General features: G+C 47.2%; 1 protein-coding gene across 1 annotated transcript; it reads left to right on the top strand.

Moving 5' to 3' along the window:
* The first annotated feature begins 44 nt into the window (after positions 1-44).
* On the top strand, positions 45-24946 carry SNAP29 (synaptosome associated protein 29). The gene is made up of 5 exons (XM_044243772.1): positions 45-457; positions 7793-7989; positions 14650-14735; positions 17467-17565; positions 21683-24946. The coding sequence occupies exons 1-5, from the start codon at positions 221-223 to the stop codon at positions 21838-21840; spliced, it is 777 nt and encodes a 258-aa protein (XP_044099707.1). The 5' UTR covers positions 45-220; the 3' UTR covers positions 21841-24946.
* The last annotated feature ends 1893 nt before the right edge of the window (positions 24947-26839 follow it).

Below are 26839 nucleotides of genomic sequence, written 5' to 3'. Positions count from 1 at the left end.
GCGCAAGACTGGCGGAAGGAATTCTCTCGGCGACCCGGCGGGTGGAGGGGCGTAGCGCGGCGCTGGGCTGTGGGCGGTGGAGCTGGTGTGCTGCAGAGCGGTGGGCGCTTCCCGAGGGCCTCGCGAGGTCGGCCTGGAGCCCTGAGGGCGTGAAAAGGCCGTTCCTTGCCTTGGCCACGCTCTTCCTTCTCCTGCCCAGACCCAGACGAGCCCCTGCACCATGTCGGCCTACCCCAAAAGCTACAACCCATTCGACGACGATGCGGAGGATGAGGGTGTCCGGCCAACGCCGTGGAAGGACGACCGCGACCTCCCCGATGGACCCGGCGCGCCCATGGACAGGCAGCAGTACCTGCGGCAGGAGGTGATGCGCAGGGCCCAGGCCGCGGTCGCCAGCACCGACAGGTCCCTGTCCCTCGTATACGAGTCCGAGAGGGTCGGCGTCGCCTCTGCCGAGGTGAGTCTGGAGCAGGGCGGTAGGACCCGACCAATCTGAATTGTCACACGAGGTCAAGAAACGTTAGCTGTACAAAGAGGTGTGTGTCTTGAGTGCTTGAAAGCGGTAGTTTGCTCACCGTAATGTTCCTTAGCTGTTAGCAGAGCTCGAGTTAGGGAAATGGAGTGTCTGTTTTTTTTATATAATTACCTGCTCAGAATCCCAGATCCAAAGCTTCAACCTTCCCTCCCCCAGTGACCCAGATGGGTGAGCATTGTGCCTGCTGGTGTGTGTGTGTGTGAAGCGTCAGTGCAAATGGGCCTTAAGTTCTTTCCTATCACTGACCACTTCATCTCTCTGGTAGAGGTGTCTGCCTGGACAGCTGCTGAATAAACCATAGCCCAAGTATGGTCAAGTCTAGGGCCTTACTTTTACTTCCCAAATCCAAAGGAAGATGTCCTAGATAGCATATGGTCTGTGACATTCCGTTTCTCTCTAATTCACCTTTGTCCGTTGGTCTTTCCGCCCATGGGAGATTTTAGAACCCCCTAAGTGAGGATTGTTCTTTCTTAGGCACCATGTTTGTTCCCTCAGCCTACTAATGTTTGGTTTGTTTGTTTGTTTTAAGTTTTTGGAAATGTAATAATAGATAATTGGTGTATCAGCTAACATTAATCTAAAGGATTTGTAGCTTTGAATCTTAGTACTGGAAGCTGAAGTGTTGTCTTCCTCCCTGGGTCTCTTTGTAACTCTTATCTCTGACAGAGTTCATTCTGACCTGATCACTTACAGTCTTGGGCAGTTTGAGATATGTTGGTTAATTTCTCAAATAGTCATCTAGGTCTTATCCCCATTGCTGTTTTCGTGGTTATTTTCTTTCCCCACTTGCATTTCCTTCCCCACTTCCCGCTGTTAGAGTATCCCTCATTGGCTCATTTCCCTGTCTGTGACTTCCTTAAGGAAGTGTAGCTGTAGTTCTTACATCTTATATCCACTGAATTCCTATGTTTGAGCCTAAGTGGCAAGTGTTGACTAAGATTTGAAAAGATTATCTAAGGTCTTAGGACCCTAGTGGAGGAGTTTCTTGAGGGTCCCAGGTCCAAGGAAGCCAAGTAAGAACTGTTTGAAGGGACATCTCTGGAAAGCATGAGAACAGGAAATCAGAATGATACCAAGTAGGTTGTCATGGCAGAGGAGAAACTCGAATTTGGCTTTTAAGGCTAAGATTTAGACAGGAAGGAGGAGGAGGGAGAGGAAGAAAGGTAGGAGAAATGTTCATAGGGCAGAGAGGAGCAGTGCAAAGACACTGGCCCACCACCAGAGTTCCTGGACTCCAGTAGGGAAGTGACACACAGGATATGTTCAAAGAAAAGGCCCAGAAGAGGCAGCTTAGGAGCCTTTCGTGGTCAAGAGAAAGTCTGTCTTTCAGAGGGAAGGAGAGTCAAAAACATTAGAGGTGAGTGGTTTCACGTGGATTGTGGTGACACCCCCTCTCCAAGCTGCCCCCAAAGGCCCTTCTCTCTGTGCAAGGGGGATGGTGAGAAAAGAGGTGAACCAGCTCCTCAGGCCAGTGAGGCTTGGACCAGGCCAAGTTGGTGTTGCTCTGAGAGTATAGGATGATCATGACTGGGCAGGTGACAGGCACTGTCATCATCAGTATGGTGACACTGAATTTTTCTTGGATTGAGGCAGTTCCCAGTCAACAGAGGCCCTGGGAGGCTGGAATGGTCAGCACCCCCTCCCCTCCCACTTTGTGCTGTCCAGACTGCCTTGGAATCAGTCTTGGATTCCAGTCCGAATGAGGGTGGCAGTGGGGCTGGGGTTAGTGAGCTCATCTGCCACTTTGTGGCAGCAGACCCAAGTCACCTGCTAACCTCCCTACTTAGAGACACAGTGCTGAGCTGTGCAAAAACATGATAGGTTTTTATAGAGGGTTAGGAATGTGCAAATATTAGTTTGGTAAGCTGTCATTCAGTCCCAGCTTGGCAGAAGTAGGAAAATCACTTAGGTCACCCTTAGTGAAGGAGAGCCATCCTCCTGTGAAACTGGACAGGGTTTATTTCTCACCAAGAGTCTAGCCATGGGTCATGACTGCCAAGGGACAGAATTAGAGAGGAGCAGTTTGTACTTAACTGGCTTGGTAAGCACAGTCCAGAACCATGGAGAGACTCGTAGGCCACTCGTAGGCCACTCAGCTCTTCTGTTTCACAAGTCTGATTTTTTTTTAATTCTTTCTTTTACCTAAGATTTAGCTTTTGTGAAGCGATATCCAATCACATAGTTCAAAACTTAAAAAACGTACAGGAGAGTAAGAAGTTTCATCCCCCCACCAACCCTGCTCCCGCAGCAGCCAGCCACCGTCAGTCCCCTCAGTGTCCTTGTGGAGATACTCTGTGGATAGAAACAAAGCTATGGTCCCTTCCTTCTTTCTTTCTTTCTTTCTTCTCTTTTTTTAATTTTAACTTGAGTGGATGCATTCTATATATTTTAGTCTGTATATTTTTTTAAATAGGATTGGAGGTTATTTCTTAGTAATATATAATGCACTGATCTTTTTGTTATTATTGTTTTTATGGCTGTGTCCTATTCCATTGAGTGGGTGGCTTGTATTTATGTAGCCGGTCCTCTGCTGATAGGCATTTGGGTTGTTTGCACCTTTGGGCAAGCCCGTGGAGACATGCCTTCCCAGAGTTCCCTGTCCCCTCTGGCACTGAGCATATGCTCCTGTGATTCACTCCTTTTGTAAAGCCTGGGATCTCATTTGAGATGAGTCCAGCAATCAGTGTTAGACTGGGGCCTGAGTGGCTGGCACAGTAATATCAATGGGACGGGAGTGGTGTTTGGTAGGCCAGCACACAACCACGTCAGCATGACCTTTTTTTAGAGGTCAGGCGTGTGGCTGAAAGCCCCCACCTAAATCACGCTGTGAGGCATGAACTATCTGGCCTAGCCTACTGACTCCGGTAAACAAAGATCCTCTTATCAGGGTAATATACTGGCCAGGAGCCAGGCAAGGCCTGTCTTTGGAACATGCAGGGCGCAGACAGCCCAGGCCTGCTGAGTTAGTCTTTAGTGAGCCCGGCTCAGCCAGCTTGCAGGCAGTAAGGAGCACCAGCCTTTGCCCTTGGTGTTTTCTCCTGCAACTGACAATTCTGTTTGTGTTTCGGAGTCCATTCTGTACTACTGCAGTGAGACACAGCCGCAATTCGAGCATATTCCATTCTCCTGTGTCGCCACCAGCTCTCATGCATGTAACATTCCCCTGAGAAGAGAGTGACATGAAGGAGATGAATTTCCAGTTTCTAGGTTCAGCTGATTGACTCCAGACTGACCTCCACCTAAGCAGGTTATTCGATACCTGAGTTTAATTTCGAGCTTAGTACAGGAACCTTAGTTCTGACATTTTCCTTCAGAATCTCAGGGCCTGCCTGGGGCAGGGAAGACAGCCAGGCCCAACTGAGCTTATGGGATGTATCAGCTCTGAATTGGACTTGGGATCTGGTGGTCACTGCTGCTCTCTGTGATGCCTGCAGGGTCTTGCCTGGCTTTCTGCCTGCTTCCTCATCTCGTGCTCACGTTCCTCTTCTTCTCTCAGTTCCCCCAGTGGGCCCTGCGGCCCAGAGCTGCTGCACACATGGCTGCTCCCTCTGCCCAGAGTCCCTTACCCTACCCCCACCCTTTGCCTTCCTAACTTCTCACCTTTTAGTTTCCCCTTCAACACCGCCCCATCTGGGGGCCTTCCTGACTCCCTCCTAAGCCAGGTAAGGGGTCCCTGCGAGTGGCTGACCCTGGCAGTGTCCATCATGTATGTGTAGGATAGCTTGCTTTTCTGCCTCCCCCACTCTGAGTTCCCAGCCCCACAGTGTTGTCAATAAATGAAAAGTGAAATGAAACTTGACTCATTGAGCCCTCCACCAAGACTGTAAGCTCTGGCAGGGCAGAGATCTGGGGCTGCTTAGTTCATCTCTGGGTCCCTAGTGCCTAGAACAGTGGATGGCAAAGTAGTATCTGTTCGTGGATATCTTGTGGCACTTCTGTCCTTCTATGTGTGTTTTCTGTCAGCAGGAATTCCCTGATGTGTTCACATTTGCACAAGGCCCAGGGACATAACCCATCTGGCCAGAAGTTGTTCCCCCATAGGACAGAGTATACCCTCACAGGGCCTTCAGTTGTCTTTTGCATTCTCTTGCTTTATCAATAATCCCTGTTTGACAAAGAGCTGATAACCTAAGGGAAATTGAGACACCCCCTCTCTCTGTGCTGTTGCTCAGCATAGTACCCTAGATCTTTTCTCTGACCATTTTCTTTTTTCCTGTTTAACTTGTAGAAAACTCCTTTTAGAGTTCAAGGTGGGGGAGGCGCGGATCACTTATAATGCTAACATCTGAGCTTTGTATGCTTGCCCTTTACACAGTGGTACTCTCTAGAGCTCCCTCCCCTCGTAGCCGCCCTTGTCTCTCCATGACCTCCATTCTCCCAGGGACCCATGACGATCCGCAGGCCTCCCTTTTGGGGAACAGGAGGATGCCTGGGAACTGGGGTGTTTGAGTCCACCTAGCTTGTCCTTCCTGTTTTGGTATTCCTGGTATTTTCTCCTCCAAGCCATTCTTCCTTGTCAGTTAGAACTAGGTCACAAGCACTTGGAGCTGGGTCCTTTCCTCTGCCTCAGAGGATGATTTCAGCAGAAGTTCCTCCTCTACTGGCCTCCTGACCAGCAGATCACCTCCAGTGAACACCAGCTTCCAGCTCGCAGAAATTTCCAGAGACCAGAACAGCACTCACTTCCCTGGCCAGCCACCCCCACAGATTTCTCTTCACTTCGATCGTAACATCTAACTCAAGACATTTGGTTTCCTTACCGGGTCAGTACCATGATGCAGACTTGGCGTTTGAGAGACTGTGTCACTTGTGAACAGGAGAAAGTAAGATCTCACTGTGAACTGGGGAAGGTTTTGTCAGCTACTTGTTAACTGCTGCTACTCTCCAAATTGAGGTTGGGAGGCTGAAGCAAGAAGGCAGGTGGTTGGTGAGATGAGCCACCAGGAGAGCCGTGGCTGTGAGGGAAGCCGAGGACCTGCATCCTTGTGTGACAGAGACCGGGCCAGCACCCACCGCAGGCAGCTGGGTGCCTGTCCTGCTTCCTGTTCTTTATCTTCTGCCGCAGGGGAAGTTAAGCTGGTGGGACTGGACTGTTGGCAATATATCAACTCAAAAACCATGTAAATGCTGGAGGAAATAATTTTAATCCTAATTTAGAGCCTTGCCTTATTCAAGAATAGACTTATCCCAGAATAGACATGAACATGACAAACCTGAGATGTTGGAAGGAGAAACTCTAGATAAATTAGGAACTCATTATTTTTTTCCTTCTAAAACTGAGCTCTTAGAAGTTTTGACCCAGATGACACGGTCTGGTAAAGATGTTTCCTTTTGTTTAAAAGAACCTGATGGCTTCTTCAGACACATCTCAGGAGCTGGTGAAAAACATTTAAACTATTTGAAGTTATAAATCTCAGCAGTTCTAAGTTTATTTCCAACAAGATTTTTTGTTTTCTGCCAACATGTTATGTTTTAAAAGTTCATTCACTGTAAACATTGAGAGCTTAAATTACATGTTGGGTCCCTAAATGTTCAAAAGCTTTTCTACTGGAGCACCTGGGTGGCTCAGTCATTAAGCGTCTGCCTTTAGCTCAGGTCATGATCCCAGGGTCCTGGGATTGAGCCCCACATCTGGCTCCCTGCTCTGTAGGAAGCCTGCTTCTCCCTCTCTCACTCGCCCTGCTTGTGTTCCCTCTCTTGGTGTGTCTCTCTCTGTCAAATAAATAAAATCTTTAAAAACACAAATAACATAAAAAATAAAACTTTTCTGGGGCACCTGGGTGGCTCAGTGGGTTAAAGCCTCTGCCTTCAGCTCAGGTCAGGGTCCTGGCATCTAGCCCCGCATGGGGTTCTCTGCTCAGCAGAGAGTTTGCTTGCCTTCTTCTCTCTCTGCCTGCCTGTCTGTCTACTTGTGATCTCTGTCAAATAAATAAGTAAATAAAAATCTTAAAAAATAATAAATAAATAAATAAATAATAAAACCTTTCTACTAATGCTTTTTTAACTGAAATGGGCTCTAATAAACCCATTGTGTATATTTTTGTTTTTATTCTTCAGTAGTCAGAGGCGTTTATTTAAAACTTGTTTGTGATTCTGTTTTACGGTATTGAGAGAGAAATCTCTAACTATTATCTGTTACGGGCAACATAACTGCTGAGCCACAGACAGATGCAGGGTTGGAAGAATCAAAAGGTGATAGAGGGCAGGGATGGCCTCATGAAGTAACACAGGGAAAGCTTGAGAGTCTCCAGGGTGGAAAGGTGGATCATGGAAAAGAAACACAGCTGGAATGGCCCGAGATAGGGACCCAAGCAAGTTTGGCACAAAGGAAGGTTTTAATGTTACTATGGTGGCGCATTCACATCCACCTTCAGAACTCTCAGCTCTACTTTTTTTTCTTTTACTTTTTCTTTTTTTTTTTTTCTTTTAGATTTTATTTATTTATTTGAGAGAGAGAACATGAACGGGGTAGGGGCAGAGGGAGAAGCAGGCTCTCCACTGAGCAGGGAGCCCACCACAGAGCTTGCTCCCAGGACCCTGGGATCATGACCTGAGCTGAAGGCAGACACTTAACAAATGAAGCCACGCAGGCGCCCCAAAGTTCTCCTTTAGAGAAGGTATTCAGGGAAGATTTCTCTGAGGAGGTGGCCTCTGAGCAGAGACCTGAATTGAATGAGGAGCAGAGCTGTACAATTATCTGGGCAAGGATTATTACAAGCACAGAGTGGCGTACACAAAGGCCCAGGACAGAATCACCTTCCTATTACAGGTTTTAAAGGTGAAACTGTGAGTGAGTTGGAATCAGATATTAACAGGGCCCAGAAATGACCCAGTACCTAGCCTGTGAAATAATTTGAAGGCGTGACCAGGGCCAGGTGGATCCAGTGACCCAACAGAAATCCCATATCTGAAAAGGGGGAGTACAAGAGCCAGAGTCCTTGGGGGCAGTGCCAGGTCAAAGCCTGTAAGGTGCACGGGGTCCAGGAAAGGGGAAGAGCTAGAGGATGTGCTGCCAGTCCAGGCCCTGCGCATCTTACCATGGTCCTCTGAGCCAGCCTCTTGTGGGCATGAGGGAGAAGAACTTGAGAGCAAATAGGAAAGAAAGCCAGTAGAGGGAGGATGGGGAAGGGCAGAGGAAGATGGCAGCATCTTTCCCCATATGTGCTCTCTGAGGACTCATGACAAGCCTGCTGTGTGTCTCCTGGAGAGGGGAAAGTTAGAAAATGGTGTAACACCATCACCTCTCATTTTCCCCAGGAACTCGATCGTCAGCGAGGCGTCTTAGAACGCACAGAGAGGATGGTGGACAAGATGGATCAGGATTTGAAGACCAGCCAGAAGCACATTAACAGCATTAAGAGCATGTTTGGGGGATTCGTCAATTACTTCAAATCGAAACCAGCAGAGACTCCACCCGAACAGAATGGCCCCCTCACCTCCCAGGCCAATAGTAGGTGAGTGGGTCTTCAGCCATCCCGAAATGAAATAGCTGAAAACGGGGTTTAATGCAAATGGTCAAGACTTTGAAGCCACTTCTAGTGCCTTAAAGGGACCCAAGATCTGCGTAAGTTACTCATTGGAAGGGATTCATCCTCACACATTTTGAAACAAGAAACATTTTTCCATTGCTCCTGATGCTGTTCATTTGATTGAATAAATAGCGTCTCCAAAAAATTAAATTACTGCTCCAGTAATTGTAATTTAAAAGAATATTCATCTCAGAAAGCTTAATCAGTATAAAATGTTCCTCCCTTCACAGAATTTTAAAAATTCTTTAAAAAGTCTTTATATCTGGGGTGCTTGGGTGGCTCAGCTGGTTGAGCATCTGCCTTCAGCTCAGGTCACGATCCCAAGGTTGTCAGATTGAGCCCTGCATTGGGCTCCCTGCTTAGCAGGGAGGCTGCTTCCCCCTCTCCCTCTGCTGATCCCCTTCCATGTGCTCTCTCACTCACGCTCAATCTCTCGCTCGCTTGCTCAAATAAATAAAAGTCTTAAAAAAAAAGGTCTTGGGGCACCTGGGTGGCTCAGTGGGTTAAGCCTCTGCCTTTGGCTCAGGTCATGATCTCAGGGTCCTGGGATCGAGCCCCGCATCGGGCTCTCTGCTTAGTACAGAGCCTGCTTCCCCCTTTCTCTCTGCCTGCCTCTCTGCCTACTTGTGATCTCTGTCAAATAAATAAATAAAATCTTTAAAAATATAAAAAATTTAAAAATAAAATATTTTTTTAAAATGTCTTTATATCCAACATTTCTATATCTAATGCAGTCTGGCCATTAATTTTCATTTTAAAATGAGTGATTATTTTTCTCAGAAGTGTACAAGGATAAAAGAGTGAAGTTTCTGCTAAAGTAGATTACTGTTCATATCTCAGACCATTGTATTTATCTTGTATTGTAAAAATAATACAGCCAGGCACCTGGGTGGCTCAGTTGGTTGGGCGACTGCCTTTAGCTCAGGTCATGATCCCAGGGTCCTAGGATTGAGTCCCGCATCGGGCTCCCAGCTCCATGGGGAGTCTGCTTCTCCCTCTGACCTTCTCCCCTCTTGTGCTTTCTCTCACTCTCTCTCAAATAAATAAATAAAATCTTTAAAAAATAAAAATAATATAACCATATTATAGAAAATCTACACCTTACTTACCAAAGTACAAAAACTCAAAACTTAGTATCCCCCCCCGTACTCAGTGTTTTCATAGCTGCAATCACAGTGTTCATTTGGTTTTGTAGCCTACTTCATTTAACCCAGAGAAAGGTCTGATATAATGTTACTACACAGGCCTCTCTGTTTATCTTTTATTTTCTAAATCTGGAACACAGAACGATTTTTTTTTTAAGGTTTTATTTATTTATTTGGCAGAGAGAGAGAGGGGGCTCACAGGTAGGCAGAGCAGCAGGCAGAGAGAGAAGGAGAAGCAGACTCCCTGCTAAGCAGAGAGCTCAATGCGGGGCTTGATCCCAGTGCCCTAGGATCATGACCTAAGCCGAAGACAGACATTCAACGAACTGAGCCACCCATGCTCCCCTAGAACAATTTTTTAAGAGGCATTTTTTTAAGTTCGTAACTGATGTAAAGTGCACACATCTTAAGTATGTGTTGACATTTCCACTCAACAGGTGACTGCTTACCTGTGGATACACCTGTGTGGCTACCACCTGGATTAGGACCCAGGATGTGGGAGGGAAGAAATTGGGAAACTTGTTTCCAGCTCACAGTGGCTCTGGGGAAAACAAGTGCAGGTGAAGGAACTGAGGGTGTAGCAGAAAGACCAGGCAGGCAGATCATTCGTATTTACGGAGAGGAAACTGCAGAAGGGGAACGGGCAGTTGGTTGGGCCTGGGGGCTATTCCCTGCGGATACGCTAGCCAAAGTTAGGAGCGTTGATTGGTTTTGTGGCTCAGTCATAATCACTATCCATTCCTGATTTTCCAGCTTGGCCCTGATTTCAGATACCTGTCACCTTTTTCCCCCAACTGGGGTAGTTTCTGGGGTTGTTCATTTGGTCGGGTTTTGTTTGTTTGTTTGTTTGGTTTTGGTTTTATGTTTTTTTTGTGGTTTGGTTTGATTTGCCTTTTACAAATTGGAATGATGTTTTGTGTCCCCCTTTTTGGGTTTTTATATGTTAGGGGAAGTTGAGATGTCTGTTGTCACCTTGGATTAAGACATCTATGTCACATGAACTCAGCAGCAGAGGCAGCCCTTGGTTGGCACTTTCCTGTGTCCCACATGTCCCTTCCCAAAGGCTTCTTGGGGCTAGTGCTGTACCCCACCCCCACCCACCCAACCCTGGTCATACTTTAAAAGTCTTTCAAGTCCTGGGGCTCCCAGGGCACCTTACTTTTGGGGGGAAGCATCTTGAAAACTCAAGGCCTTTTTTAACAAAGTTGTCCCAGGAGTGAAGGAGCTGGACCAGCTTCAGTGAGGTGGGCCTTTTGGTGCCTGATGTCACATGCCCCCGCCTAGCCTTCTGCCTCTAGATCAGCCCCAGTCAGCTGGAGTGTTCTTCCCATCTCTTGGTAAATGCAGCAGAGATCCTGAGGAGGTGGGGCTTTGCCCTGGGAACCAAGGTGCCGACATCTCAAGTGGAGTTAGGGTTACATGGGGTCCTGCCAATTAAAGGAGGGGAAGGTGGCAGGCGAGTAGCAGTCAAAGCACAGAAGCTGGGACAAGTGAAAGGCATTGGCTATTTCTAAAGTGGGAGCCCAGCAAACTCTTTGACATGGAGGAATGGCCTGCAAAGCTATCTGTGAGCTCCTAAATCCTTACTCTTGCAAAAATCACTGTAATGTGTAATTGCTTCTATAAAATGAGTAAATCTTTATAATCCTGTCAAAACCCTACTCCGAGGACGCCTGGGTGGCTCAGTTGGTTAAGCAGCTGCCTTCAGCTCAGGTCACGATCCCAGCGTCCTGGGATCGAGTCCCGCATGGGGAACCTTGCTCGGCAGGGAGCCTGCTTCTCCCTCTGCCTCTGCCTGCCATTCTGTCTGCCTGTGCTTGCTCTCTTTGCCCTCTCTCTCTGATAAATTAAAAAAAAAAAAAAATTCTTAAAAAAAAAACCCTACTCCGTAAATACAGCGATATTCTGATATAAAAGCTTTTTAAATAAGTTCCTCTTAATCAAACAAACAAAAAATCCTATGTATCCTGTGTCTATCCTTGTTACACAAACCCTTCAGCCTTCTCTGAAGTTTTGTTTCTTGGTAAGCCATTTTTGGATTTGCTGACAAAGCTTCATAAGCTGCTGGTTCCCATTTGCATTTAAAGCTCATGGAGAGGGGTGCCTGGGTGGCTCAGTCAATTAAGCATCTGTCTTCAGCTGGGGTCGTGATCCTAGGGTCCTGGATCAAGTCCCGCTTTGGGGTCCCTGCTCTGCAGGAAGCCTGCTTCTCCTTCTGCCTCTCTCTTTGTTTCTGTCTCTTGTGAGTAAATAAACGAAATCTTTAAAAAATACTAAAATAGGGGCGCCTGGGTGGCTCAGTGGGTTAAGCCGCTGCCTTTGGCTCAGGTCATGATATCAGGGTCCTGGGATCAAGTCCCGCATCGGGCTCTCTGCTCATCGGGGAGCCTGCTTCCCTCTCTCTCTCTCTGCCTGCCTCTCCATCCACTTGTGATTTCTCTCTGTCAAATAAATAAATAAAATCTTTAAAAAAAAATACTAAAAAAAAATGGGGCGCCTGGGTGGCTCAGTGGGTTAAGCCGCTGCCTTCGGCTCAGGTCATGATCTCAGGGTCCTGGGATCGAGTCCCACATCGGGCTCTCTGCTCAGCAGAAAGACTGCTTCCCTTCCTCTCTCTCTGCCTACTTGTGATCTCTCTCTGTCAAATAAATAAATAAAATCTTTAAAAAATACTAAAATAAAAATAATAAAACTCACAGAGATGTCCCTTCAGATCATAGGTTTAACCACTCCCTAAATTTGAAACACTCTGATTTATTCAAGACTCGGTTGCTGACCAAGAGCCACCACTCTTCTTTTAGTTCTCTTCCTTAACCATTTCTGTCACTCTCCCCAGAATTGGCTTTTTTGCCATCTTTCACAAAGAAGCCAAATTTTTGTCATTTACGTATTACTACCATATACATTTGGGCACAAAGGAAAAAAGTCCGCTTTGGGGTATGTAGGCTGGATGATGGCCAGGTGTGCTCAGCTGCAAGCACCTGCTGCTTCCACCGGCCTGGCAGCACATGGGGCTCACAGTTGTGCTCAGGGAAACTAGCAGTGTGTTCTAGACCTCTAGTCGCTACTGCCTTTTTTTTTTTTTTTTTTAAAGATACTATTTATTTATTTTAGAGGGAGAGAGAGACAACATGAGTGTGAGGGGCAAAGGGAGACGGAGAGAGAATATCAAGCAGACTCCATGCTGAGCGTGGAGCCTTGTGCAGGGCTTGTCCCGGGACCCTGGGATCATGACCTGAGCTGAAACCAAGAGTCAGATGCTTAACCGACTGAGCCACCCAGGCACCTCTCCAGTCACTGCTTCTGAGTAATGAAATTCACAGATTATAGGAGGCTCTGTTCTGTTCTACACATCGCTGGAGCACTGGAGGCCTACGATGCTTTTAGCTTGATGGGGTCCAGGCTTACATCAGTGGGGAGACATTAAAGGCTTTAATCAGGGACACCTTTAGCCTCATGGGGTGCATGCTTACACCAGTGGGGAGACATTAAAGGCTTTAACCAGGGGCGCCTGGGTGGCTCAGTTGCTTGAGCGTCTGCCTTCAGCTCAGGTCATGATCCCAGGGTCCTGGGATCAGGCCCGAGTTGGCCTCCATGCTCAGCAGGGGTTCTGCTCCCTCTATCTTTGCCCCCAACCACCCCCCACCCCCCTACCCGGCCTGTGCTGTCTTTCTCTTTCTCTGTCTCTCTCTCAAATAAATTAATAAAAATCTTCTTAAAAAAATTTTTTTAGGGCGCCTGGGTGGCTCAGTGGGTTAAGCCGCTGCCTTCGGCTCGGGTCATGATCTCAGGGTCCTGGGATCGAGGCCCACATCGGGCTCTCTGCTCAGCAGGGAGCCTGCTTCCCTTCCTCTCTCTCTGCCTGCCTCTCTGCCTGCTTGTGATCTCTGTCAAATAAATTAATAAAATCTTTAAAAAAAAAAATTTTTTTTTTCTCTGAGCAGAGAGCCCGATGTGGGCCTCGATCCCAGGACCCTGAGATCATGACCCGAGCCGAAGGCAGACGCTCTAACCCACTGAGCCACCCAGGCACCCCAAAAATTTTTTAAAAAGACTTTAACCAGAGTGGGGTGCCTGGGTAGTTCATGAGTAAATAAACTCATGAGTTCAGCATCTGACTCTTGGTTTTGACTCAGGTCATTATCTCACAGGATATGGGATGGACTGCCACATCAGGCTCTGCTCTCAGCAGGGTGTCTGCTTGAAGTTTCTTTCCCTCTGCCCCTCCCCAACCCACCTCCCACTTGCACTCGTACACATGCACATTCTCTCTCTCCCTCTCTCTCTCAAATAAATCTCTTGGGTGCCTGGGTGGTTCAGTTGGTTAAGAGACTGCATTTGGCTCAGGTCATGATCCCAGAGTCCTAGGATTGAGTTCCGCATCGGGCTTCCAGCTCCATGGGGAGTCTGCTTCTCTCTCTGACCTTCTCCCTTGTCATGTTCCCTCTCTTGCTTTCTCAAATTAAAAAAATCTTAAATATTTCAAAAAATAAAAAAATAAACAAAGACTTTAATTGGAGAGGTTCATGCAGGGGATGTTAGAAAGATGCCTGGCACATTTGGGTAAGGATTGGAGAGGCAGGCACTCACCCATGTAAAGATAAAGAAGCAAGGCAGAAGGAGGGGCTGGATTTTGGGGATCTGCAGGGGGATTGAGAGGATGTTTGGCTTACTGGGAGTGGAGCTGTGCAGAGAGAGGGCAGACGTGGACAATGATTGGTTTCCAGCTTGGCCAACAAGTGGCCAGGGCACCAGTCAGCAGGGTAGAAAAGAGCAGACTATGCCACAGGGCCCAGCTTCTGGGGGCAGGGAGAGCCCCTGCCAGGCCCGCAGGGATGCACTGAGAATCAGGAACAGTCTGAGCATCTCCTGAGTTACCTAGAGAAGTCCCTGTCTGTTGCAGGGGTGGGCAGACTAAGCTTTTGACCCAGGAAACAAAATCAGAGTTGTTTTGTAGGGACTTATGTAAATAAGAAAAAAACAAAGGTTTAATGATGACATTTTTAAAAAATGAAAAGAGGAATAATCGAGTACAATTTTTTGTAACATAGGTCTCCTAATGAGAAGAAAGCAATTATTGACGGAGATTCAGATTTAGTCTTTCTATCATCCGGTCAGTTGCCAGTGGTCACTATAAAAGCAGTTCTCGGCCTGTGGCTGTACAAAATCAGATTTGTCATGTGCTTCTCTTCCCCCTGGTCCTGGGAGTCTCCTTTTCCTGAAGGAAGGCCGCTGAACCAGCTGCTGCTCTTCTAAAGCAGGTGTCTCAGAAGTTCCCCAGGCTGCGGGCCGGACTCCCAGGAGCCGCTGAGGAATATCCCTGCTTTGGTCAGAGGAGGCATTTGCTTTTTGCCCTTGGGCATTGCTTGAAAAGACGGACTGAGTTGTCATAGGTGTTTCCTCTTTCTAAATGTTCTCTTTTCTTAACTTCTATCCACAGATTGAAAGAAGCCATAAGTACCAGTAAAGCACAGGAGGCCCAGTACCAGGCCAGCCACCCAAACCTCAGGAAGCTGAATGACTCAGGTCAGTGGGGACCTATGCTCCATCATACTTGGATTCCAGGTTGGCCCTGGGGTGGAGCACGGGGGGCATCAGGGACTCCAGCTACTGTCGTGGCTGAAGGGTGTCAGGGACCCAGTGCCACTCCCAGGGAGCTGGAGGATGTGTGTTAATGGCACAACTCATCCCTCACCCCATGGCGGATGGAATAAGGAAGTGGGAGCCTGTGTCCTGTTGGAAAGGAACCTGCCCACTGTTAGTTCCTGCCCCGTGAAGCTCTGAACTCTTCCAGCAGTGAAACAATAACGGCTGGAAAACCTCTGTGGTCTGGGGTAGAGCCTCCCAAAAATGACCTGTCATTCCCCAGACCCAATGAGTATATTGAGTTCTGTGGCAAGGGGGGAATTACAGTTGCTAACCAGCTGATCTTGAGATGGAGAAACTATCCTGTTAACCAGCTGGGCCCAGTGTGATCACAAAGGCCCCTTTATAAGTGGAAAGTGAAGCCAAGGAGAGATGGTCAAAACTTGGAAGATGCTCCACTGTTGACTTGGAAAACGCAGGCAGGGACCACCTGCTGAGGAACATGGGCAGTTTCTGGAAGCTGGGAAAGGCTAGGAATCAGATTCTCCCCAAAAGCTTCCGGGAGGAACACGGCCCTGTTGACCTCGACTCTAGGCCTAAGTTCCTGGGCCTAGTTCTTCTAGGCCTAAGTTCCTGTCCTAAGTTCCTGGGCCCCGGAACAGAAGGATAAGACTGTGGTAGTTGCCTCACAGCAGCGGGAGACTCGTGTAGCACCAGAGCCTGAGGGGCCAGAGAAGCAGCAGCGTGAACAAGGTGTGCAAAGTCGGTTGTGTGTGGTGTCATCCTCTTGTTATCAAACAATAAGCTCAGAAATACCCTTTATCTGGAAAGGAACTTTGGCCCCATGGAAGTCCCTGCAGACCCCTGGAAGGCCAGGCACATTATTTGGTGCCAGAAATCAAATGCTTCCTCTGCTCCCTTTGAGGAAAGCAGGATACACTCTCGATGCTCCAGAACCCACCGCTCTCATGGTTGACACGACTAAGGAGAGACCCTGATGGAGGAAGAGCCTGTGGTCAGGAAAGAGGGATATCACCACAGTTCAATCTGGAAAGGCGAAAGCCATGGGAGGACATGAGGGACAACTAAAATATGTGAGGGCCACAGAAAGTCTGAGCTCAGCGGAGCCTGAGGAAGTAGAGTAGGAAGCCTGTACCCAAAAAGACACGAATTTAAGGAATTAAAAGGAGTTTTAATTTGCACAGTGTGTAGTAACTGAAGAGCCTTAAAAAAAAACAAAAAACTGACATTGTGTGTGAGGAATGGTTTCAGTAGGCTGGGCCTGAGGAAATCCACCGAGTCTGGAAAGAGAAGTTCCCCGGAAGATGGAAACTGGGATGATAGGGCTTTTCTGTGTGCATTTAGAAACTGCAGGTAAAGGAAGATTTGAGGCAAACGTGCATTATTAGCATTTCTTCTTTCCTTGCTTGTTGTATTTGAAGCAGAAAGGCAGCATGTAAATACATTTCTAGAAGAGAAAGTCATCCACGATGCTGTTCCCATAATACAGCTATTTTGATTTTGATTTTTGATATTTTTTATAATCAATAATTCGTTTATTAGTTTCTGTCAGTTGAAACTTTTTTAGGTAAGATTGAGGTTCTTTCACTTTGAAAGAATTAAAGTGTGCATTTGAAGAAAGGAATAAATAAGATCTGTGCAGTTCTATTTTTACATCAGTGATCGTTTAAAGCTTTTTGCTTTCTACAAAAAGGCAGTCATCATCTGCTCTCGCTGATATGTGGAATTTAAGAGGTAAGGCAAGAGGATCACAGGGGAAGAGAGGAAAAAATGAAACAAGATGATATCAGAGAGGGAGACATACCATAAGAGACTGTTAATCATAGGAAACAAACGGAAGGTTGCTGGAGGGGAGAGGGGTTGAAGGATGGGGTAACTGGGTGATGGACACTGGGGAGAGAGCAAGTGTTATAATGAGCACCAGGTGTTGTATAAGACTGAGGAATCACAGACCTGTACCCCTGAAACAAGTAATATATTATGTGTTAATTAATTGAATTTAAATTTGACGAGATCGGGCGCGTTCAGGGTGGTATGGCCGTAGACTAATTGAATTTAAATTTGAAAGTATGGGAGCGCCTAGATGGCTCAGTGGGTTAAAGCCTGTGCTCAGCAGGGAGACTGCTTCCTCCTCTCTCTCTGCCTGCCTCTCTGCCTACTTGTGATCTCTGTCAAATAAATAAATAAAATCTTTAAAAAATAAAAATAAGAAAACAAATTTAAAAGTATGTAATGTAGGAAAACAAAAAAACCTCAGATCCCGCTTGGGTTTTTTTGAAACATGAATAGTTAGTTTGATTTTTAAACCTTGCCTTGTAGACCTTGTTCACAGCCCCATGTCGTTGTGCCTCGTTGTAGTTCCACAACCACATCATCTCTCAAATGAGTCCCTGTCTCTTTGCCCAGCACGTGGCCAAGGTCCGGCTGACCCGCCAGCTGAGGGTCTTTGACCCCCTCTCCCTCCCTTACAAGCCTGCCCAGTGCTCCTCCCTCCTGCACATTGTCCATCCCTGTACTCATCTCTTTGGATGGCCTCACAACTAACCGCCTCATTCCTTCCCTGCCATTTTCCAGATTAAGATGAATTTTGTGAAGCAGCGTTTCGAGAGACATCGTTAACCATTCTCCTGGTGTTTCTTTCCAAACTCAGATGCCATCACTGGAGGAGTGGGTCCTGCCGTGAGCAGCGAGGCTTACCCGAAGAACCCACACCTTCGAGCCTGTCACCAGAAGATGGACAATAATCTAGGTAAGACTGAAGCTCCACCAGCCTCCACAGGTCCCTTACTCTGGACCCTTGTGCTCCCAACAGCCGGTGACAGGCCCAGTCAGTATACCAGTAGCCAGTGGTTTCTCAGGACCAAACCATGGTTGGTGTCTGCGTCTCCCTCCCCACATGTCAAATCCAGATGGTCACAGCCATCTCACCCTTCTCTCTCTCTCTCCGGAGTCTGTCCACTTCTGTCCTTCCCCACCTCTCATCTGCGCTGTGACAGCAACAGGGACCAGGAGACCCTGAGGGGCCGCACAGTGTGGCAGTGAGAGCCCCATTATCTCTCTGTGAATGGGGCCCAGGAACAGAGCCTGCCTCTGAGGATGGGGGAGAGGGTTAGATGAGCAACCCCAAATATCCCATAGGGAACCGCCTGACCCGGTAAGTGCTGCACACTCACGTAGCCACTGCAGCAGACACGGGCCGCAGAGCTGGGTTCCTTCTGTTCCTAGGTCCGTTGGCCGTCCTCTGGCCCCGCCTACCTCTCTACCCCTCCTGCCCTCATCACATGTGGCTCTGAGTGCTTTCCAGAAAGCCCCTGCCCACCTCTGCCTGGAGTGTCCTTCCTCCCTACTGTTTGAAGGCTGGCTCCTCCAGCTATGGGCCTGGCTTTAACCTGTTGGAGTCATGTACCTGCTGGTTTATCTGATGGCTTCTGACCACACTGTAAATTCCAGGGAGCCCAGGGCTATTTCAGATTTGCATCTCTGTACCCTGGCCTAGCCAGCAAGCTCTCTGATTCACTTTTGAACAGAGAGAGAGAAGCTAGTTACTTAAGTTCAAGTGCGGGGCTGGGGAGTATGTGTGGGCAGTAAAAGCAGGCACGGGAGTGGTGTCCGTGGGTTCATTCTAGGTGGCATCTGAGATGTGCTGCATCCTCTGACCTTCACCCCATGAACGGGAACCTCCCCCACAGTGACCTGGGTCGGAGTCAGTCTCCCAGCCCTTTTGGGAGATGGCAAAGGGGGTAAGACCCAAGGTTAAATTTTCCCTGCTCTAAAGGAGGGAAACAACACTAAGGCTGATGACAATGCACATTGTGCACAGACTTCCTCCTCCTTTCTCTCCCCCAGGAGGGATCCTGTGGGCCCCTTCTGTGGTTTGTCCAGAGCAGTGGCTATTTCAGCAGCCCGGAGCAAATAGCATGATAGCCTGTTAGGCAAATCCATATTCTTTCTTTTTAACAACATTTAGCCTTTGTGTCTGAGTAACCAGATTCATCACAGAAAACTATGAAGTTAGGTAAATGCTATGAGGAAAGAATCACCTGGAATCCCTTTTTCCAACTGTAGTCTCTGATATGGTGTTATTCCTTCTGTTTTTCACGTACCTCTGTCAGTACATACACTTCCATACCCTTCTTTTTTATTTATATTTTGAATACTTCCCTAAACTTCCTTTCTGCGAAGTTCTTTGAAAAACACCATGTCAGCAGCCCCACACCCTGCTCTTGGACACTCAGGTCATTCCCATCATTCGCTCCTGCACGTAATCCCTTGGTCATTCCTGTGAGCACATCCTTGGCCTCATTTTGTACCTAGATTTGCTAGAAATGGAGTTACACGGTCAGGGAAAAGAATTCTCTTTCTGAGCATTAAAAGAGATCTCCATAGAAATGAGACATCAGTCGGAGAGAATAGACATAAGCAAGGTCAAATAAAAACCGTGATTTGCCCACCCTGCAGCTTACCACTGCTGCCCTCCATGTGAACATCAGCAGTCAGCGTGATGCCTACAGCCTAGGCAGGCAGTCCCCTGCGGTGTGGCAGGCTGAGAAGGTCTGGCGTGGCACCCTGGAGCCACAGGGCCCACTGACACAGGCTGTGCCTGGCCACCCTTCACAAGTTTGCTCCTACCTTCTTACCACACTCCCCGCACCTCCCATCCCTGCCTTTATCTCAGGGACCAGGGCAAGTCTCCCTCTGACGCCAGCTCCCTTGTCTGGTGGCTTTACTCTATCACACTTTTTTTTTCTTAATCTTAGTATACCTATTGCTTATCCTTTTCTGTCCCCATTGCCAGCACACTCCCTGAGGCCTGGGGTGACCTCACAGACTTTGCTCTCGGTGGAATGCAAGGTCACAGGTGTCAGTAAATTCAAGAAGCATAGAGCTGAAGACAACTTTTCAAAAAACAGACTGGATTCTGCTTAAGTTTGTGGTGCTAGTGCCAAGTATTTGTGTATTCTGACCTCTCTTTCCTTAATGTTTTATCTTTAATTCAGCTGCAAGAAGGCTTATGAGGTTCCTCCTCTTCTCTCTTTCCTCTGGCTCTTTCTTAGCCTGCTGCTCCTAGTGAAAGGGCAGAAGGCAGCTCTGTGCATGCCCCCCCCACTGTTTACATGTGCACATATATGTACACACGCACACCCACACACACGTACACACACACTATCTTGAGGCCTGAGAAGACACTTCACTACCTAAGTTCAGCCTGGCAGAATCAGTGAAGTCAAGGCTTGCCTCTGCACTTGGTTGAGCCCCATCAGGGGACCCCAGAGGGCCTCCAGCATATCTCTTCCCCCGCAATGACCCTAGGTCTCTTTATGTCACCTCTGCCCAATGTGCCCTTTACATACTGCTAGGACTGACCACGTCCTTTCAGATGTTAACCCTTTTAAAAAACGGAGGTGATGTTGATTTTTAAAACTTTTCGAAACAAAGGGAAAATATTATTACAAAGAGTGGGAAAGCTTAATGAGGGAAATAGAATTAGCTCAGAAGGAAGCTGGCACCAGAGTGGCTAGTCACTCTCGAAGGGACTGTCATCTCGAAGGGAATTCCCCTCAGCTGTGATCTGGGAGCATGGATTAAGAAGGGGGCCAGAATCTGAACTCAGACCCCGTGGGACTGACCTGGTTCCTCTCCATACTGCATGTGTCCTGCATAGACTGGGACTCAGGCCTCACATTTGAACTTGAATTTCGGCAGTAGTGATATAACCTATTGCTAGGGCTGAACCTTTGCCAAAAGTTGTGTGCTCCACAGTCCCCATGGGGCTTGCCTCAGACAGCATCTTTGAAGGGACCCAGTACCTTTAGCCCTTTGTTCCTTCTGACATGGGGACCCTGGACTGCAGGGACCTCCGTGGCCAGCTTCTTCCTGGCTGCAGAGTAGGCAAAGGAAACGGTGCCAGCCCGATTCAGGTTGTGTCGTGTGCCAGGACATTCACAGCATGGGTGTATTCATGGATCTGAGAAGTGGTAGCAATGAATGAATGGACATAGGAAAATGTGAATTATCATAACATAGGTGACAAGACCTCACAGCATTTGGGTCCAGTGGGAACATCTGTAGTCCCTGTATTTTCTGGGAGAGCACCCTAGGTAGCAAGGCAGGGACAAAGCACCCATTTCTCCTGCCACCTGCAGAGTGGAAGGAGGGGTGGGATGCGGCCTTCTCCAGGAGGGAGCCTAGGGCAGGAGCAATGTGGGTGCAGGGAGCTACCTGGGTCTCTCCCAGATGTGTTTCCAAATAGGGATCCTCATGCTTACTACTCCGAATCTATGCTTGATGTAGCTTTAGGGAGAATTGTGGGAGATGGAAGGATGGAAAGCTGGCACTATTGAGTTCTATCTGCCGACGGGTTTTTGCTCCTGAAGAGCAGGCCCATGGGTCTGGCTATTGGTTACCTGCATACTTACCATACTTAACAGATACTTAACCATGGGGTCTGGGGAGGGACTATGTTTTCCAGACCCCTCTGAACTTCTCTTTTTCTTGAGTGCTAACTGATCTTGCAATGTGCCGTAACCCTCTAGAATGTTCAGAGGCAGCTGAAGAATCACGTAGAACTCTATGCATTTTTTAAGCACAGGAAGGACAAACACCACTGTATTAAGAGCGGTTGTCTTGGGCTGACATCTGGGGGAGGAGTGGCTTTTGCATGAAGCACGTATTACTTTATATGGAGTCAGTGGGTTTTCTTTTTGCTTGCACACATTTTGGAAAACGTAACCAAAGCCCTAGAGTTTTACCATCTTAAGAGAAACAGGACTCTGTGACGTGAATGTTGCTGAGCACCAGGCACGGAACAAGCAGCAGCTCCTGATTTGTCTTGGCTCAGCCCTGTGTCTCCTTTCCCTCCCCCACAGATGAGCTATCCATGGGACTAGGCCGGCTGAAGGACATAGCCCTGGGAATGCAGTTGGAAATCGAGGAGCAAGATGACATTCTTGACCGCCTCACAACCAAAGTGGACAAGTTAGATGTCAATATAAAAAGCACAGAAAGAAAAGTTAGGCAACTTTAAACACAGAGAAGGCTCTCTCCACTCCGTTGTGATGAGAAGAGCCCAAAGATCTTCTTTCAAACTCCCCAAAAGTTCATTTATATTGTTTTAGTGTGTAACATAATACGTGTTTCCAAATGTTATAATTATAGAGCGGGTCCTAGGAGATGTCATTACAAGAAGTGTGTGTCCCACGTTTTTTTAGAGCCATCACCTCTCCGTTCTCTGAACTGAATGATTAGAGCTTTAGTCTGAGCACAGTAGCCTGGCCCTGAGTATCTTGGGCCTTTGAGGAGCGTTCCGGCATGAGAGGAACAGTTGTGTTTCTCACTTTCACAAGCATGTGGAAGGATGTGGGCAGAATTTCAATCCTGGGACCACCATTCTCTATGCTTATGAGAGGTGGTCCTTCCCACACCTTGGCCTGCCAGTCACCACCACCCCAAAACACACCCACACACACACACAGAGCACATTTGCGATTCTCTCAAACCCCAGAAAAAGATCAGTGTTAGGTTCACACTGTGATTCTCTCAACACCATGGAAAAGGATCAGTGTTCAGAAATGGAAAATGTCAGCATTTGCTCTTCGGTTGATAGATGTCACCTCCCCGCTTTTGACCACCATCATTGGCATAGTAGGAGGCATTCAGATCAGGACCGCTCATTGTGATAACTGGAAACGCGCAGGGAATTGTGTAAGCCCTACTTCCCCAGGCATTCACACCTCTAAGTAGCTGTTCAAGGTTAGGGCTTGATGTGCCAGTGTCTCAAGGCTGCCCAGCTGGCCTGTTGGGGGGGGCCCCTCTACAGTTTGTGGGAATGAAGCATCATACAGAGAGTACCCCCACTGTGTGCTCCCCCCGCCCCCTTGGAGAGCACCTTGACCCAGCCTTGGGGATGGCAGTGTTTGTTCGATATCTGGGGTCTCCTGACCAGTCTGGATTCCCACCCATTCTTCTCGACCTCTTCCGAGATGACTTGACTCATCTCTTGGTTCTCTGCCACCCCAGTTGGACGACTGGAACACCACAAATGATGCTGAATATCTAGAACAACTTGGCTTTAAAAAAAAAAAAAGCCCAGACATTATCATTTTAACTGGCCCAGCTTGTTCTGCACAAAGACATTCATCTCGTTACAGAAATCAATTTTAATGAATGCTTTTAAGTGATTCTTTGTTAAGTGGGATGCATTAAAAGTGATTTCTGAAATGAGATTAACATCTGTGTGTTGGTACCTCCAGCAGAATAATTGAAGCCACAAGACCTTTGTCTTTGTAAAAAGCAAATTAATTACAATATTGTGAAGACAGTGAAAGGAGCTGATTTTAATAAGATAGGTTAGGTCAGAAAATGCAAAACAACAGCGTGTTTCCACCTTGACAACATGGTGCTGTTAATGTGACCTTCACCACTTTGGTTCTGTAGCCTGTAAACAAAGTCTCTTAAAGGTAGTCTCTGAAATGCTGCACCCATGCATCAGTATTTATGTACCAATTTATTTGTAGAAGTTCTATTCCGTGATGTGTGCCAGTCCTCAAAATTGACAGCTTCCTTCCGCAAGTACAGCTTTCTGTGAGTCTGGTGACCATCATTATGAATATTCCAGTTACGTGAGAACACAGAGGTAGTCAGATTAGGCGTTTATCAGATAAGCTCATCGTGATTATTCTATTAGCGGGTAAAAGGAAAACTTCTAAACCTGTACGTAGCCCAAACAAAACAAGTTTGGAGGGCTTTCAGCAAAAAGGCTGCTGACAAGCATGAAGCCGGAGAGCAGCCCATGTGTACATTTCCACTCCTCATTGTTTCTGATCTTTTCCTAACACCTTCCAAGTATGTCATGATAGCTGTTTTTGCCTGTCATCATCAGGCAGAGACTCATGTAGATTAGTCATCATACCTCAGATGTAAGCTTATTTTTTTCAAACCAATTATACATGCAAAGGCCACTGCCAGACGTTCTCTTCCACAACCTGCTGTTTGCCTAACGAGAGTAGTGATTTCACTGACTTGAAGCGCGGGAATCATACCCCTTCCCTGTCTTTTCTTAGATCACTGAACCCAGTTGCCCCTCCTTTTCCTTTTTCCCCCAAGCATATAGAAGGAAAGCACAGCCACTTTTCTAGAAATGCGTCTTTTGACACTTGACACATAGGCATTATTCACTCTTGTTTAGACCCTCTTTCCCAAAGGCCCTGACAGAGGAGCTGTCTCCAAGCTACACATTAGCCAGCCGCTTCTTTCTGCTGGGTCTTCCCCCTCCTCTCCCATGCCCATGAAGGACCAATTATTGATTCTACTTGATAGAGCAAAGTTGTTTGCATTTTCAGAGAGCAGAGGGAAGCCTGGAGCCTCCAGAATCCTTACACATGATGATTACGTTCAAAATGAAAACATTCTGTCCTCTAGACTAGACACATCTGTCTCATAGAGACACTCAGAGGTGCCCAGGCCTGAGCTGGCTGGGGCTGGGCTTTGAGAGCACGGACAAGACCAGTGAATTCACCCTTCTGTCAGATAGGGTCTATAAGACAGATTTTTATTTTCACAATCCAGCTGGAAACATAAACTGTGCCTTCAAAAAAGTGGCTTTTCTAACTCTAAGTTGGTTATATGTGAAGTGTGCTATTAACTTAAACATAAGTGCATTCTCCTTCAGAGGAAACTGTTTCTACCGTCTAGTGATCTATATAACTTAACACCAGTGGAGCTGCCTTGTCTTTTTTGCATTCTGTAGGAAAGGAGACATGAGTTTAACTCGGGCAGCAAGAAAACAATTCATAAGTGCATTTTAACTTCTCTTTTTCTAACTTCTGTTTGTGAATGTCATTTTAAGGGTACACTACATTGATTTAGTAAAAAAAAAAAAAAATTCTTACACTTTGCCTATATATAGGCCTTTTCTCAGAATTTGTAAATTACCACTGTTAGCATCTTCGGGTCTGATAATGAAATGTCTTGTGTACACAATGATGAGCCAGTCATTAAAAGTGCTGGGGGCAGGGGTGGAGGGGAGGCGTTTTTGTTCAGGCTGTATTGGAACAGCTCTTAAGTTCCATGCCTTCAACTCAACAAGTGACCCTATTCTGTAAAATAAAATGTGAAGTTTTTTTTAAATCAGATTCTGTCTCCCACGTAGTCATTCTCAAAAAGCGGGTGGAGGGGCTTCTCCATGTTGAGCCTTCATAGATTTGGTCCTTGCTGCCCCATCGAGCCCTGTGGACCAGCTTTCTTCTTGAAACCCTCTCATTTCATCTTTCAGAGTACTCTTCCGATCTGTCTCCTATCTCCCTGACCACACTGCCCCACTTTTGAGATCAGTGCTCTGCAAATGGAAAAGGGCCAGAGAGTCAGTGTTTCAGGCTCATGGGCCAATCAATCTGTCACAACTACTCAGCTCTTCCATCATACCACAAAAGCAGCCAAAGACATGTATATATGAGAGTGACTGTGTTCCAATGAAGCTTTATTTATGGACACTGAAATTTAAATTTTATATATTTTCACATGTCACAAAATCCAATTATTTTGATTTTTTTTTCTATCACTTAAAAATGTCACTATCACTTAGTTCATGGGAGGTGCAAAACATGGTGGACTGCAATTGATCCATGGGCCGTAATAGTTGGCCATCCCATTTAGACTGCCACAAGGTACTCCTAGGAGTAGAAGGAGGAAGGATGGCTGGCCACTGTGTTCTGCAAGTGGATCCCATCAGGGCTCGTGGCCACTCTAAACACCATAGTTCACCAAGAAAGGAGAGCAGACTAGCCTAGCCTTGGCCCCACTCTCTTGGCTCCACCTTCCCATTTGACCACAGGCATAGCAATTCCTTCTAGATCTGAAAACTCTGAGAAGGCACCTGGAACCTGGACTAGACCATCTTGAAAATCTTATATGTCAGTGGACTGGCAGCCTGGATCCCGAAGGCCACTCTGGGTTAGTGGATATCATCTCTGGGCATCATTATAGATAAGGAACGCTAGGATCTGAACATAGCAGCAGACTTCTCTGGGAAGACAAGGGCAAGATGCTACATAAAAGCAAAAGCAAAAAAATCCAGGTGGCTCACATTTGGGAGCTGCAAGTAATGGAACAGCTAAAGTTTGGTTTGTAGGAGGGTGAGGACATGAGGGATATAGGCAGGTCCCAGATGAAAGGCCTGTTGGGCCATCTCAAGGAGTCAGATAACACTGACCTTCCATGACAGGGAGGCACTGACAGATTCTTTTTTTTTTTTTTTTTAAAGATTTTATTTATTTATTTGACAGAGAGAGGGATCACAAGTAGGCAGAGAGGCAGGCAGAGAGAGAGAGAAGGAAGCAGGCTCCCTACTGAGCAGAGAGCCCGATGCGGGACTCGATCCCAGGACCCTGAGATCATGACCTGAACCGAAGGCAGCAGCTTAACCCACTGAGCCACCCAGGCGCCCAACACTGACAGATTCTAACTGAGAGAGTAACATGGCCAGATTTGCGTTTTGGAAGGACCATAAAGATGAATGACAGCATTATTTATAAGAACAAAAAGGCCGAGAAACAACCTCACTAAGGAAATGGTAGACTATATTGTGGCTCACCCCCGGCTGCGGTAGACAGTTGAAGTTACAGAAAGCTTCCAGAGCATACAGGATGATGCAAGATTTACATTATGGGGAAAGAATGGACATAGAACGGATGTTGCACTGTGGTCCCAATTTTGTGGGAAAAGCAAACCAATGTGTATATTTCAAGGGGGGATATCACCCTTAGGTCAGTGAGGAGAACAAGCTGGGAATGGGCTGAAGAGAAGAACTCAGTAATGGTTCGGGCAGAACTGAAGAAGGGACCACACTAGAGTGTGGCAGGGAGGGCGGGGGTGGACCCCAGAGAGCCTTAGGCAGGGCAGGTATTAGGGATGGATTTGCCAAGTGAGGGAGGAGGTGAAGATAGCACTCAGATTTCTGACCACAGGAACTAGTTGCAGACAGTTTTAAGGAATACAAAAACCCAAGCAAGTCTGGGGTGATGGGCAGA

This window comes from Neovison vison, chromosome 3, assembly GCF_020171115.1.
Source record: "Neovison vison isolate M4711 chromosome 3, ASM_NN_V1, whole genome shotgun sequence".
Lineage (NCBI taxonomy): Eukaryota > Metazoa > Chordata > Mammalia > Carnivora > Mustelidae > Neogale > Neogale vison.
The sequence above is the reverse complement of the archived record's forward strand: the minus strand, read 5'-3'. Positions and strand labels throughout refer to the sequence as shown.

Excerpts from the sequence above, each read along its gene's own strand:
- SNAP29 (XM_044243772.1), top strand. The coding sequence starts at position 221 with ATGTCGGCCTACCCCAAAAGCTACAACCCATTCGACGACGATGCGGAG. Across the intron at positions 14,736-17,466 it reads CAGGAAGCTGAATGACTCAG|ATGCCATCACTGGAGGAGTG; the intron begins GTCAGTGGGGAC and ends TTCCAAACTCAG. Across the intron at positions 17,566-21,682 it reads GAAGATGGACAATAATCTAG|ATGAGCTATCCATGGGACTA; the intron begins GTAAGACTGAAG and ends CCTCCCCCACAG.